Here is a 15,924-nt window from a genome sequence, read left to right as displayed (position 1 = left end):
ATAAGGCATTGTCGCTCGTCGATGGGCTCGGTAACGTAAAATATCGGCCACTATATTCAGCTGCAAATAACGCGAACAATAAGAATTACAATACGTTGAGAGAAAGCTTTAACTTTCACTTTCACCCGACAAAATGATTCTCAGCAGACCGAGCACAGCTCTGACAATATCCCCGATAAATCCAACTCGGGGCACGCCTCTTATTAACAATAATGTGAGGATGGAGTTCGGCGCGTCGCGAGTCAAGTTCGAGGCAACGAGCAAGGCACGGAGCAACATTTTCTAGATTCGCGCGTCAAGAGTCCGAGGGTCGGATAAGTTGGCAGCAATTGGGCGTTGACATATAATTCACATTCTCATCGGCTGGGGGCTGCGCCTCGGCCTTCAACCCGGTATGACTAGACTAGGCCGTCCAGTCTCCGCGGTGCTTAAAAGAAATATGCAGCTTTGAGCGTCGTTGACGCCCAGGGTGTAGCGCTCGGTGTATTTGTTTACGTGGTTATAGAGTGGTGCTCGGCGCGGCGAATCAGTTCTTCCTTTATTATTTGATATAGGCGATCGGGGCTGGAGCAACGATGGCCATTAACCTGACTAAGAATAAGGACGCGCTGGTGGCCGCCTGGCAGAGCGGCGTTGACGATAAGTCGCCCACCAATTGGTAAGTCGAGGGCTCGATGTCTTGCTCTTGCATTATTGACTACTTGGACGTCTTGGGTTCTCGCTTGCGAGGACAATAACAACTGCCGGCCATTACGTCGCGAATTATGATTATTACCGATTATGATCGTGGATGGCGACGAGGCACGGCTCCCCTCTACAGAATGTGCCGAGTGTAATTGCAGTTAAGTAAGTGTGCAGGCCAGTCGGAGGAGACGAATGGCTTATCATCGTTAGGATACGGAGAGTCGCGAGCCGATTGTCCCCGTCGAAGCCGCCTCCTTTCTCGTTCATGTACTACTCTCGCTCTTTGTGCGCACGATGGATTTTATGAGTCCTCTTCGTTTTTATCCATTCCGCATGACTAAATTATTCATAATCATCAAGTCGAAAAGCAACATTTTGTCGTGTTGTTTGTCTTCTTTTTTCTCTCGCTTTTTATTTCTTAAATTAAATTCGTCGCGGTGAAATGGTTGTTCTGTACGGGCTCTAACGTAAGGCATTTTGCATTAAAGTCATGAAAGTTTACGTACAACATTACAAACATGGTTGCCATTACTATTTTGGGAAGATAAACATTGGTCAACACTGTACAATTCATTCGCGCAATGCGGTGCTTTAAACATCAATTACCTCAGCGTGCAAATGTTTATAAGCTAATAATTATTCAATTGTCAAAGTGCGGTGTTTAAATGAAAATACGCGATCTATCGTAATCGAAGGGGTTATTTTACTTTTGGAAGATAATGGGAGCGTTGACCCGCCGTAATAATCGGTGGAAATAATGGTAATTAAAATATCCTTATTTCCACGGTGATTTCAATTTTTTGAACTAATAGTTATTTATAGCCGACGTGGTCTCTTATTTTCTACGATAATTCAATATTTTTAACCTACCAAAATGACCATTAAACGTTTTTTTTTACGAGTGCTTCGAGTCAAATGTTGTGTAATTTATTTTTTAGGGCTGTGTATAGTTACGAGGGCCAAACAAACAATTTGAAAGTTGTTAATACTGGAAAAGGAGGATTAGAAGAGATGATCGAAGAATTGAATAGTGGAATGATAATGTATGCTTTTTGTCGTGTCATCGACATTAAAACTACTTTGCCAAAATGTTTACTTATCAATTGGGTAATACTTTCATTCATTAATTAATATCTATATTTGTGATATTTGTTGCATTTTATCTCATAAAATTTAATCATTAACGGACAAACAAATAAGAACTAAATTATATTTGTTTGTCATGGTTGTATGTATATATGTAGTTATAAACATATATAATATATAATTGTCGTTGTAGCAAGGCGAAGGTGCTCCAATTGTACGTAAAGGAACTTGCGCAAACCACATTAGAGATCTAGAGAGGTTATTGAAAGGTGCGCATATAACGATAAATGCTCGCTGCGAAGAAGACGTCGAAGTTGACTTGATAATGGAAAAGTTATCGCGTGCTACAGCTTCTGCTTATAAATTTAACGAACCTCGTGGTGAAAATGGAAGTCACACGGGACCTGTAGGAACTACTTATCGCAGGTTATTAAAGTTCATTGGAATTTTTAATTATAAAATAATCATTACATTAAAAGTCTAATGTCATGGTGTAAAAATTGACGTTCATTAATTTTATATATAAATGGATTATATAGAGTAATACCAGCTCAAGAAATTAATGCGAGCGAACGTGATCAATTTTGGCAACGAGAGGAGATAGAAGAGAAACAGCGTCTGGAACAAGAACGCATCCGTCAAGAACAAAACCGACGAAAACTCGAAGAAGAAGTTAGAAAACGCGAAGAAATAGAAACCCAATTAAGAGATCTAAAGGTATATCGAATCATTTCAATTTGTTCTATTAATTATGATTTTTAAAAGATTTTAATCTACATTAAAAATTTTATTAAATATTTCATTCGTCGCTTCGTTTAATATACCTGTAAATAAATAAATAGGTTACAGCAAAAGAAGGTATAGTTGCTAAACAAAGGCAAGCGGAGCAAAGAGCCGAAGAGATTAAGAACTTAAGAAACCAAAATATCGCTGCAAATGATAGAAACAGTGATTCGGACGATGAACCTAAATCTAGAAGCGACGAGTTGCGAAGACAAAGAAGCAAGGAAGCGCAACAATTAATTGCCCAAAGAATAATTAATGCAAGAGCAGTTTTTGAGCAAAATAGTAGCACTGGGCAAACTAGAACTCCTTTAATTCAGCATCATAAAGGTAATCATGTAGAAACTACGAAGAAAGCATTTGAACAAAATCATCTTCAGCATAATAAATTAAAGGAGACCGCTAAAATTGAGTGAGTATATAAAAAAAAATATTTGTCAATTCAATTTAATATAAAAATTTTAATGCAATATTCATCAAACTGTATGAATTTAACAGTATTATAGTAAATTTAATTTTTATACAGGAACAAATCAAATATTGAGATTAAATGTGAAAAGATACAACCTATTATACAATCACAGCCAAATTCTGAATTGCGTCAGCCAAAATCTCAGCAACAATTGCAAATGCAACCACAATCGCAATTACAACAGCAAATACAATTACAGTCACAATCACAAATACAACACCAAGTACAAGGGCAACCACAATCGCAAATACATCACCAAACGCAAGTTCAACCACAATCGCAAATACAACATCAAACGCAAGTGCAACCACAATCGCAAACACAACACCAAACACAAGTGCAACCACAACAGCAACTACAGGTCGAACCACAATTATCAGTGTCACAGCTGCAAAATGATTTACAAGTAAGACCAGAGGATGGTCCACAAATAAAAGAAAATTCTCATACCGAAAATATTATAAAGCAATATCACGAAGAAAAAACTAATGATATTCAACAAATACAAGAATCTGTAACTCAACAAACACCGATACAAAATATCGAAGCTGAGAATGAATTTTATGGTCAATTAGAAACTGGACAATATTTATATCTTGATTCTAACAACGAGGGAATGAAAGCAAGAGCTCTTTATGATTACCAGGCAGCCGATGATACAGAAATTACTTTTAATCCTGGAGATATCATTACGCACATCGATGATATCGATGAAGGATGGTGGCAAGGCTTAGCACCCGATGGAGTGTATGGGCTCTTTCCAGCTAATCATGTTGAAGTTATTGATTATGGTTCAATATGATGTGAGAAATTTATCAATCATTACTTTTTAAAATCATTGATATACTATGGTGAAATAATTCTGGAAACAATTTTTCATTTAATATTCATGACTATCAAATGTTTATTTATAATATTTCATTAGTGAGGAAGAAAGTAACGTATTGGACTATAATAATAGAAGTCGACTTTTTATGGAACATAAACTTTTAACCAAATAAAGCAAAATAAGAAAAAAGTTAAAAAAAAAAATAAAATTTGTATTCAAAACTGATAAAAAAAACATGGGACAAAATGTTTTTCGCTTAATGCATTGAAAGGTTAATTAATTATTTATAAACATTTCTATTTGACTATCAAAGTTTAGATGTACGAGATGATTCTCATCAAGAACTTAAGAATTTTTTACGCATTTTTAAGAAAATATGGGAATAAAAGTCATAGGCATGTTTACTTTCAATATTTATTAAAATATCTCTCTTGTTAAATTAATAATTCAGAATTTTTCATCGAGTTTCTAAAATTACTGCAAATTATTTCTTCCGTAGAATCCTGAATTTAACCCTGGGTAGTTTATTCGTTTCTATTCGATCACTTTATAGCTATTATTATTAATATTATTATTATTATTATTATTATTATTATTATTATTATTATTATTATTCTATAATTTAATGTTTTATTAAATACAATTGAACATAGTACATTCAAAATGAATATAAATATTCAATATAAACGTCTGATGTTATAAGTCAAGATATTGCACAGTTTACGTAGCTGAATTGTACTTAATTCAAAGAAATAATATATAAAAATATTCCGAAGCCATACCCAGTGGACAACAGTATTTCTCATTAAAGTCGTTGATCATTATGTCGAATTTAAAAGATCGAACTTATAAAATGTTCATGCCTAGGTTAAGATTTTTGTTGATAAATTTTAGGTTGTTTACATTATATATATATATATATATATATATATAATAGATTAAACAATTTTATAATCCGTTTTGTTTTGTTTTTTTTTTCTTCTTTTTTTTTTTACTGACGATGGTGCAATAACTTAATTCGTACTCGATTCAAGTCATGATCATTTGTATATATATTTTACATTTTGTTACAGTACTCGGATTGTTAAACAACTACTCAAAATAATATCTTATTTTTTGTTCCCTTCAAATACAAATAGTCAGGCGAATAAGTAAGAGTAAGCGCTCGCCTAAATTTACTTTTAGGTTTTAAGAAAATAAATGAACAAATCAATTTACATATACTATAACGTTTTTTAATATTAAGTTTGTGACATATCAATTTGTTTTAGAAATATCATTGATGAGTAATTGCTTTTAAAATTTTGTACTTTAAAATGGTATATAACTGTTGATTGATTTTTAAATGTATAAAAAAGAAATTGAATGATTGAAAGTGGTAAATTTAAAACAATAAGGAAAATCATTGTAAAAGTTATTGTTCTGTAATTTATTCAAAGTATTAAGAATGTGTATATAACGATTGGAAAGAAATTTCATTAAAAATGAAATTTAAATAGTAAATTAACAATCATAACTTAGCAAATATTATTATTTTTTTCACATTATCTTTCGTCTTACGATATAAATTATATATGAATTAATAAACTATGCATGTGACATGTTCTTTTCAAAGAAACATCGAATTATTAATCATGTTTATGTGTAAGAATTTTTAGTAAATAAAATATACTGCCACTATCTGAAATGTATTTACAATCTTATTTCTTCACAAGTGAAAAATAAATCATTGAATTACATATATATACCTACATAAAATTATTTTACAAAAATAAATAAAAATTATTTTTGGTAAAATAAGTTAAAACATATTTCCGATATCCTAAATTTCATCATCGATTAATTTAATTAAATAGGAGATGTTTGGTTTCAATTTTATTAAAGAAATTACAAAATACTCGAGAACTTAAAAATGATAATATTTAAATATTCATCTTTAACTATTTTTTATAATTCTTAGATTTTCATTTACTATCTTATATTAATAGTATCTCTTTAATCACATTTTCACCAAAAATTTAATTACATGTATTATTATGTTCATTAGTGCAACAACGCGTTTTCTTCATTATATATAGAAAAAAATGGACTTTGTACAATTTGCTTACTTGATCAATCGATGGTTTTTTTTTTTTTAATTTTTTTTTTTTTTTTTTACTGACAATAATTCTAACGTAATTCTCCTTTGTGTCGTACATTTTGCATAAAATGTTTTCTTATGTTTCGTAGTACATACATGTTTGCATAGCAGACAAGGATGCATTTCGTTACTTTGAAATCAATCCATCATTTATGCATTTGTATTGTAATCAATAATTATTTCATAAAATGTCACGAGATAGAACTATAACGTTCTGTATAAAGAAATAAACGTTATTTTCTTCATGAATTATAAAAAAAAAATATTAAAACATAAATAAGGAGTAACATCGACAGCAATGATTACTATTTTTTTTCTTTTTCTTGTTTTTGTTCTTTTTTTTTAAATGAAAATATTACTTAAATGATTATGCATAAATTTTATATTATACATTTAAAAAAACCATCTACTTTCCTAAATGATCATACGCAACGCTTACTACTAATTATACACTGCAATGTATAAAGCCATTCGTCTTCATACTTTCTGTTTAAAATATACTTCTTTTATAATTCACTGCAAAAATAAACTCACTTCAGCGAACGATAAATTAAAGCACACTATATCGAGTCACTTTCACAAAAGAATAACTTCAGAAGAAACACTAAATCGTCCACCTCAAAGTAACGAAAAGCCATATAGGCTCGTTCTTCTTCAGCACATTGAAGAATAAACGGGGCTACGACAACGAAAGTCTCGTTACTCTAATGTTCACGTATTTCTCTCCAATGTAATAGCAAGTGGAACGTCATTAATGATTTCCCCCGCCGGCGTCGCCGGCTCCACCGTTACCCGCGTGACTCAGAAACGCGAGATGTCCTTTGGGGCACTTGTTCGCGTAGTGGCCCTTACGACTACACTTGTAGCACGTGACCTCTTCAAGAGGCTTCTGGGGTCCACGGGGACCATCGCCACGCGGTCCATTATGCATATTGACGCGATGATGGGTGTCCCCACCACGGTGATACTCTCGGTCCATTTCCTGGCGCACCTGTTGCTCGCGCATATCTGGCGGCATTTTGTTGCAGTAAATGGCCTTGTGTCCGCTTTCCCCACAAAAGTGGCATGTGATCATGACTTTTTTTCCCTCTTTTGGCTGCATATCCTGAATGGCTGGCAATTCGAATCTTGGACTGAAAGCGATAGCATTTATATGTTAATAGTGCCTTAGGTCAATAGGAGAACAAACTTTATACCTTTCTTGTATTAATGATAATCTATTGTACAGAGCGAGAAATTGGTAAAATTAATTTGGATAAAAAGGTTGAATGCCTTGTTAATTATTATTACGCGCAGTACGAAAATATTAAACATCAGGGAAAAAAGGGGCGTCGAAAATATAATTTAATTTCCCGAGCTAATAATACTAACTGTAGTGAAAACAATTGCTTACTGCATAAATTTACAACTTGATCCATCTGGACAAAATCCAGCTAGATATGCCATACATAAAACACGTCTAACGTGTCTATGACGACATAATGGCCCGTGTCTGCAAAAGCCCCTATCGTACCATGGACAATCGCGTACTTTAGTCTCAGGATCAATGTGTAAAAATGGACATTCTTTGTTGTGACACGCATCTGAAAAGAACATTATCGAAAATTATCTTTCAGTCGATATAGATCCTTCTTCCAACTGGTACTATAAGCGTCGTATTAAAAGCTACCACTTACTGAAACGAGAATAAAAATAACATTCTGGCATTTTTGTCATGTCGTATTCGTGCAAAAATTCACACTGATCGCCTTTTTTGCAGAGACCTCTCAACCAGTGCTTACAAACAATTGTCCTATCGCCACGAACATGTCGGAATGGACAAGCAGCTCCTTTCGAACACGTACCTTTAGGGTAAAATTGACAAACTGCTGCAACAGATTCTGCAAATACAATTAATAACATTATCTTCGTGAAACTAGTATTGTAAATTATAGTATTACGATAAATAAAAGAAATGAAACAAGTTAGTAAACACTGAGTAATAATAACTTAACAGCGTCTCATTGACACATTTTCTGAATTACAATTAGAAATAATAATAAAAAGAATATAAAAGCCGTAAATTTTAACAAGAATCAAAACTTTTTATTAACGTATACTTAAGAATCATTGTAAATATTATGGGGCATAACCTATAAAAATGTTAAAAACTAAAGTTTACTTACTGTCCATTCCGGTAAATGGTAAGGGTAAAGCTCCATATTGTTCGTCTAATGCAATTTCAATGTCAAAGCGCATGTGATCCACATTCGCTACTATACACTCCATTATTAACAATTAATAATTAAACTCTAGAAGAAGAAAAAAAAAAATGTTAACTACATACATAACCTAGAAAACGAAATCAAAATCACGCAAAAGACGCCATTATGCCGACAACAGGGCATCCAACGTCGACGATTCAAAGATACTTTGCATTTCGCAACTAGAGCGGCCGAAAAGGTAGGCAGAGGAAAATTGCGGAGCCCAATGTGGAAAAAGGCGGCCGAACGATCCTTACCGCCGCCGTTACAAACAGCAATGCGAGAAAATCGCAAGGGGACGGGGTGAGGTGCGCCCGTGTGCGTGTGCGTGCGCGCACACATGCACATTTATCCGACTGAGCGCATGGATGGAGGAGTCAGGTAATTGGAATGAGATTTAAACAGGGATTAATTAGCCTACGGAGAAATTCGTTTCGTTAACGATATCCTAATATTGCGTGGACATATGTCCATGTCATTCGACGACACTTTCGACCTTTATGAATTACGTAGTAACGAGAACAAAGCTACGTCGATGAAAAATATTATTTACGACAGTAATAAAATATTACCGTAATCATCCAACTGCCTAATTTCAATCGAGTATCCCAGTAAAAGTCAGGAGCAACTATTTTATTAATTTAAATGAGCTTTATGGAATATTAAGGAGTGCTATCCACATAAAATTTCAAATAACGAATTTAAGGTAATAAAATAAAATAGCCATTCGCAACTGACGCATAATTATTTATTATTTATAATATCACTACGCATACATATCGTTTATTACTAGAGAAATTTTGTTTTATTGTATATTAAGAGGGGCGTACATTAAGGGGCATTAGGATGTAATCTAATCTAGGTAAAGCCCGAGCCACCTTAATGAATTCCGAGTATTTAATTAATACGAGGATATCGTGTTTGTGGAGTTAAAGAAAATGAGTTGAGACTTGATAGAATTGGGACACATTCCGTAATTTTAATGTAATTGTAAAAAGAAATTAATTTCATTCCACTTTAAAAATAAGTACTTGATTTACGTATATAAAGCGATCGATTTATCATGGTGAAATAAATCGTCACTTTAAAATAATTAAAGAGAAGATGTAGATTGTTTTCTCTTTCAAAAACAAAAAAAAACATTCTATTTTTTTCTTTTCTTTAGTACTCTAATGGAGAATAAAATAAATACCGAATAATAAAGAAATTAAAGTATTATCAAATAAATTCTTGAATGCGTCTCGGATAAATAAATAAATAAAAATCTGTCCGTGAAACCGTCATATTATATTTAATAACTATTTGTTGTTTTAATAACCTCGATCATGAAAATGATACACAAAAAAGAAAACAATTTTAAAATTGGTGAAATTCAGAAAAATGAAATGTAAAAGGATTATCTAACTAATGTAACGGAAAATTATAAATAATATCTCTCCATAAGAGACAAATTGGCTAATATTTCTTAAAATTCATGTCGATATTACCGCTATTGAATAAATTAAATTTTCAATTTAATTTATTTTAACGGCTAAATGACACTTGATTACAATGATAATGCTGAATTATTTCCATTTCGATTAAGCAATTAAACGCAATTATGCCATAAAGTTTTGATAATCCTAAACACATCGTTTAAAAGTCATTTAAAATTATAAGGAAATATATGTTTGATTTCGTAAAAGTATAAAGTGTTTCGCGCTACAAAAGCCAAGTACTTGGGAATTAAGTCGATGATGTCGATTGCATACAATGTCGGCACCATTCACAATTTCACGCATCACAAGTGGCCTCTTGAAACATTTTCTAAACAAAAGGTTAATTATAAGGATTCTATTAATTTAATGTGCGGACTAGCGTCAGTTGGACATAGCGATACTTTTAACGATTAGCGCCAAAATTTCGCAATGGCCATTAGCGATCGATCGCTTGTTTAATATCCGCATTTTTCCTCCATTATGGACGTATGCAAAAACCGCCAATATCACATAAAATAATGTTCACGTGATATTAGAAACTCCCTATTCGCGATAAACTTTTTATTTCTATATTCTATAAAAAGATAATGATTTTATGAGCATATTTATAAAACATTGTTAATCGACTTTAGTTCGCAGTAATTGAAATTGCTGAAAAATTAAACAATTAGAAAGCTAGGCTATTGTAAAGTGTTTAAATTATAATTTTAGTTAAAAATTTACGGTAAAAGTAAGATTTAACGAACTTTCAAATAAAATAAAGCTCTTATTTAAGAAAATGTATTAATCGATATGATATTAATTAATAGTAAAATTCCAATACTTGTAAGCATATTTATTAAATATATTAAAACCCAATTAGTTTCGTTATCACTTTTGCTTTCATAACAATATAAATCTATTAGATTTATATATTTTTTCTTTTTTCTTTATTCGTAACGTGTATATAAATTCTAAGCTACAAAATGCATTGCAAAATATTTTTTCTTAAATATGAAAAGAAAAACTCTGAATAATCGTTAATTAGAACATGTAAATCATATTAATGCAGATATGCATAATTTCGCATAATCGTATCATCTTCATCAGCCACTAAATAATCATCAACGGCGCATACATAATTCGTTATATTATAAAACTTCGCCACAATACAAAGAGGCAATGCATTGTAAAAAATATTTATCCATAAAGACTGATAAACATTTAACATTTCCGCACTAGGATTATTACGAGTTGAATACGAAAATCAAAAATGAAAAATTTAGATGGCGCTGTCACGTAGGTTATAACATTCCGAAGATATTTTCTATCTACTCATCTGCATATTCAATTTGGTCAGGATTATTTTTATTATCTCATTTATAGTAATTTAAATCTTACAGTATAAGCTAATTTATGTTAATTTTAGTATTTACCTCGTATCAGTTGGTTATAAGTGCTCATTCCATTATTATAACTTGTTGTATTTAATCTATTTTAATTGATAATTATGGATATTTTGGCACTGGACAACAGAGTTCTTATTCTTTTAGCATATAATGAAAATGAAAATTCAGTGGAAACTTTGACTAATAAAATAAGAACTTCTATTGGCAATTCAGGAGAAATATTTTTTTCCAATTCAAGTAATTTATGCAATTGTAAGTAGCCTTATTTATCAATTATAAAATTGAAAAAATAACAACTTGATGCACGCACACACGCACACACCCACAACCTTACTCATTCAGGTAAACAGATGCATTATTTATTGCATTACTTATGTTATTAGATGATTCTTCATCGGTTGATGTTATTTTATCAAGATATGAAATTTCTTATGTTCGTAATGACGATGTACTAAAAGAGGCATTGCGGATTTTAAAAACAGATGGATATCTTGTTATTCATGAAAAATTAAATAAAAATAACGACACAAGTTTGAGTTATCAAATAACAAATTTAATTATTAATGGATTTGCGGTAGTAGATGGAAAAGCTAAATCTATTACGCTAGACAATGGAAGAAGTGTATATGAATTAGTAGCGGTAAAACCGTCTTATGAAGTAAATAAATCATTTGTATAATGTGATATATATTTAAAAATATTATACGTATATATATATATATATATATAATACATTATATACAAAACTCTCCTATTGTTTAGATTGGGTCCTCCGAAAAAATTTCTTTTAAAAAACCAAAATCCGGTGTTTGGAAAATAAGTAATAGCGACGATGAAGATTTAATCGACGAAGAAAATTTGTTAGATGAGAATGATATTTTAAAGCCAAATGCTGATACGTTAAAAGGTAAAGATTATCCTTTAATTATTATGAGATCGTAATTTTCAATTTTCAAAAATACAATTTATATAATCAATACGATGGTATATTTCATGCCTTCATATGCATTTAAAGTATGAAGAAAAAATTTTTTGAAAATTTTTGTGCAATGTTATCTTTACAATATAAAATAAAATATTATTATGCATTATTTTAGAAAAGATGAAAATTTTTCCAATATTTATTGGTTCCTTGGTAATTATTTAAAAATTATTTTCGCTGTAAAGTTTGTAATATACTTAGTTGTTTCATTTAAATATGCAATCTCAATATATATTATTTGCCAATTATAACCTACAAATAAGTATGCAACAGTAATTCAAGTAAAAAATAATATAAAATTTTAGTTTGTGGGACAACCGGTAAACGTAAGGCGTGTAAGAACTGTTCATGTGGCTTAGCGGAAGAATTACAGGGGGAAACTGCATCTGAAAAACAGCCACAATCGTCATGCGGTAGTGTATGTACAAACTTAATATAATCATATCAAAATACAAATTATTTTTTTTTGCATGCGAATGCTTTAAATAATTTTAATAATAAAACAATGCTACGAGAATTTGAATTTTGCTATTATAAAATTAATCGTAGCCAATCATTAAATATTTTCTAATGTTACAATAAAAGTTTTAATATAATTTAATAATGTAGCGATGAAAATTATGACTACAGCATATTAAGCTAATTATGTATGAACGTAGAATTATAATTATTTGATATTTTTTATTTTCAAATTGGTATAAAGCAACTTGTATTGTTTTTGCAGTGTTATCTTGGAGATGCTTTTCGTTGCGCTACTTGTCCCTACCTTGGAATGCCAGCGTTTAAGCCTGGAGAAAAAATTATCCTTCCCGATAGTCAGCTACAAGCGGACTCGTAATTGTATGCATTTTTATAATTAAACCATCGTCTCGCATAATTATATTATTTTAATGAATAATAATTCCATAAGCTATATTTATATAATGAAACATAGTAAAATTGTAAAAGGAATAGAATCTAAGGATTTAATGTGCTATTTTAAATAAAGAAGAATAGAGTTAGAAGATAAAGGCCATTTTATTAAGTGTTTTTATTCTCGTTATATTTACAAGTGATAGTATTTTTGTCATCTTATGCTACGAGAAATAATCAATTATTCATAGATAATGGCTTCTATCTACAGGAGAACTTAAACAAATGTTGGTATACGAAAAAATTGAAGGATTGATTACCTCTCGCATTACAAACATATGAGGAATATATCCCTTTCACCATAAAACCACTATCGCAACTCTGTGGATGAGTGTGTGGGAGAGGGCTATTTTCCAGCACGATTCTTAAGTTATTCTATTTACCTCTAATAAACAGGAACCATAAGCAATACTAAGGCAATCAAACAATTTTTAATAATACTTCATTGCAATAGTTATTAGACTAAAAATCTATGATTACATTTATAATCATAAGCATAAAGAAATAAAGACATTTGTAAATGTATTTAAATTTTGCTTATTAAAATTATAATAGTGAGATTCAAAATATAAAAAAAAACAGAAATTGATTTATTGCAATAGTTTTTGGTCATGAGTCCTGCTAATAAGTTCTATTGGCATAAGTAGCAGTGACACCGATAGGCGCTGAAAATTCATGTTGCTTGTAAAGGTTTGTATATCGATGTAACTAAAAAATTTATTTTAGTAGGAAATAAATGATATTGGTTATTTTGTCATTTACAAAATTAAAAGAAGGACGTAAATTCGCTTTTAACTAGTACCATTAGCACCGTATTAAAAAATTTATTTGCCTTTCTAATGGAAGAATATAATTTGTAATTTTGTATAGAAGATTTCAATTATCTAAATAAATTTTTTTTTTTAATTTTACAAAGTGTATCTTGTTAAAACGAATCTAAACTAATGCATACATATATATGTATATATATATATATATATATATATATATATATATATTATAGGCAATTTAGGTATTTAAAAAAAAAAAAAAAAAAAAAAAAAAAAAATTAAAAAAGTAAAATCAAATACATTTACCGAATGCATAAAAATCTTATCTGTTTCGGTAGATTTTTAACAATGGTTACAAAAATTTCTTTTTAATTTATTATAATTATTATTTTCTTAACTAAATCCGTTAAAATGTAAAATATTGTGTATACCAAAATATCAATTACTCAGTTATTTTACATAAGATTATATAATTGAAATCTTTTATTAAATACGAAAAAGTATTTATTTAGGCAGTATACATTGAACTCTAACAAAACTTTCAAGGCCTCATTTAAAAGTTTCAATATTTGTATTCAATAGTCTATTCAATAGTTGTAGATTTATTTGTTTTTCGATTTATGCCTTTGATCAACATTAATTTTATTTCACTTCTCACACGAATATCGATTTAATGAATTATACACAAAAATGATTTATTTTATACATTTACTTATGCATTGTACATACGCAGGATGGATATATATTTTTGTTGTCATGTACAATGTAGTACAATGTAGAGAACCATTTAAAAAATAATCAAAACTCATTACATGTTATTTATGAAATGGTATTATTATTACGTTATGTCATTCTTATAAATTATTTCTTTTTTCTCTCTTTTTATTTATTTATTTTTTTTTTTTAGCTTTTAATATAGGAACGTTGATATTACGATAAATGATATACTGAAAAATTAGTAAATAAAGATATTCTTTTACACTTTGGATTTTTAAAACTGAATATTTAACGAAAATTTTCCTATGATATTAAACATATTGATGAGAAATTTATATACAATAAAATATTTATTTTTTTTTTTGGTGATAATTTAAATAAATTTAAATCTTTCCTTGCAGATATATATGTACCTCCCTAGTTATGTTTGTGATAAATTTAATAAATTTTAATTTTTCAGTAAATTTTCTTTTTATTTAATTTAACTAGAATGTCATGCAATCGATGATCACTGTTTCAATGGACGATTATTAATATTCCGCTACAATATGCAATTAATTTAAATGTATAATAATCGCCGTACGACTTGCCGTATGAGTGCATTGAAGCTTGTAGTATAAATATTTTGCACAGTATCACTTGAATAGGTTTTCTGATGCAACTTTTGACATTATAAAAGTTTATATAGTATTCATTAGTTAAAACATGTCCTATTACGAGGGCAGGATAATCCGTTTTTACGCGTATATACCGCGAAGAAACTCAGACATATACTTGTTTTTCCATGTCGTTACTTATGTAAATTAGTACTCCATGCGAATTTGACTTTGAAACAATGAAATATTTGTAAATAACACAATTGAAATGAAAAGCGTAATTTCAAAAATTTAATGAAATTTAACATTCTTACAAAGGACTGCATAATTTCCAGTCGATTCTATTGATAATTATATATATATATATATATATATATATATATATATATACATACTTAATTCATTCTAGCACATCGTTCAAAGTTTTCGGGCAATAAAAGTGTTCGCTTCTTATCAAGATATTTTCTAAAACTTTTTCATTCCTTGTAAATTATTATTGATAAATCAATTTTTTTTTCTCTTACAAATTTTGATTCCATGTACTTTAATTGAAATTGAAATTTCTATATAAGAGATTTTAATACTGTGATTTTAACTTTGATACTAATAATAACAGTTTGTCTTACAGTTTGATAGGATTGCCGATAAACATAATGGAGATAATTAATCGTAAATTTTATTATTGCGCTCGTTGTAAATTGTGTATGAAAGTGGCACATATTTAACGCCATTCCAATAAAGTTATAATATATCTGTTTGTGGAGAGCCATTAAAGATAAATTAAAATTTGACCGCTTAATGAGCGAAAAAATATGAGATTTCTTCGTCAAACTCGACCTACCGT

At 30.0% G+C, this 15,924-nt stretch overlaps 3 protein-coding genes across 3 annotated transcripts; 2 read left to right on the top strand and 1 right to left on the bottom strand.

Moving 5' to 3' along the window:
- Positions 1-360: 360 nt before the first annotated feature.
- On the top strand, positions 361-3,897 carry Abp1 (Actin binding protein 1). The gene is made up of 7 exons (XM_011502087.1): positions 361-658; positions 1,623-1,791; positions 1,964-2,196; positions 2,310-2,487; positions 2,613-2,965; positions 3,080-3,297; positions 3,334-3,897. Exons 1-7 carry the CDS (start codon positions 576-578, stop codon positions 3,825-3,827), a joined length of 1,728 nt encoding a protein of 575 aa, XP_011500389.1. The 5' UTR covers positions 361-575; the 3' UTR covers positions 3,828-3,897.
- Positions 3,898-6,335: 2,438 nt separating this feature from the next.
- Positions 6,336-8,403, bottom strand: Clp (cleavage and polyadenylation specificity factor subunit 4). The gene is made up of 4 exons (XM_011502086.1): positions 8,160-8,403; positions 7,671-7,874; positions 7,388-7,577; positions 6,336-7,127 (listed from the first exon to the last, which is right to left on the bottom strand). The coding sequence occupies exons 1-4, from the start codon at positions 8,260-8,262 to the stop codon at positions 6,746-6,748; spliced, it is 879 nt and encodes a 292-aa protein (XP_011500388.1). The 5' UTR covers positions 8,263-8,403; the 3' UTR covers positions 6,336-6,745.
- A 2,717-nt stretch (positions 8,404-11,120) lies between these two features.
- On the top strand, positions 11,121-13,089 carry CIAPIN1 (cytokine induced apoptosis inhibitor 1). The gene is made up of 5 exons (XM_011502084.1): positions 11,121-11,355; positions 11,487-11,761; positions 11,866-12,010; positions 12,391-12,503; positions 12,810-13,089. The coding sequence occupies exons 1-5, from the start codon at positions 11,205-11,207 to the stop codon at positions 12,921-12,923; spliced, it is 798 nt and encodes a 265-aa protein (XP_011500386.1). The 5' UTR covers positions 11,121-11,204; the 3' UTR covers positions 12,924-13,089.
- Positions 13,090-15,924: the final 2,835 nt, after the last annotated feature.

The sequence above is a fragment of the Ceratosolen solmsi genome, unplaced genomic scaffold (genome assembly GCF_000503995.2).
Source record: "Ceratosolen solmsi marchali unplaced genomic scaffold, CerSol_1.0 scaffold43, whole genome shotgun sequence".
Taxonomy (NCBI): domain Eukaryota; kingdom Metazoa; phylum Arthropoda; class Insecta; order Hymenoptera; family Agaonidae; genus Ceratosolen; species Ceratosolen solmsi.
This window is presented reverse-complemented; position numbering and strand designations above follow the sequence as displayed.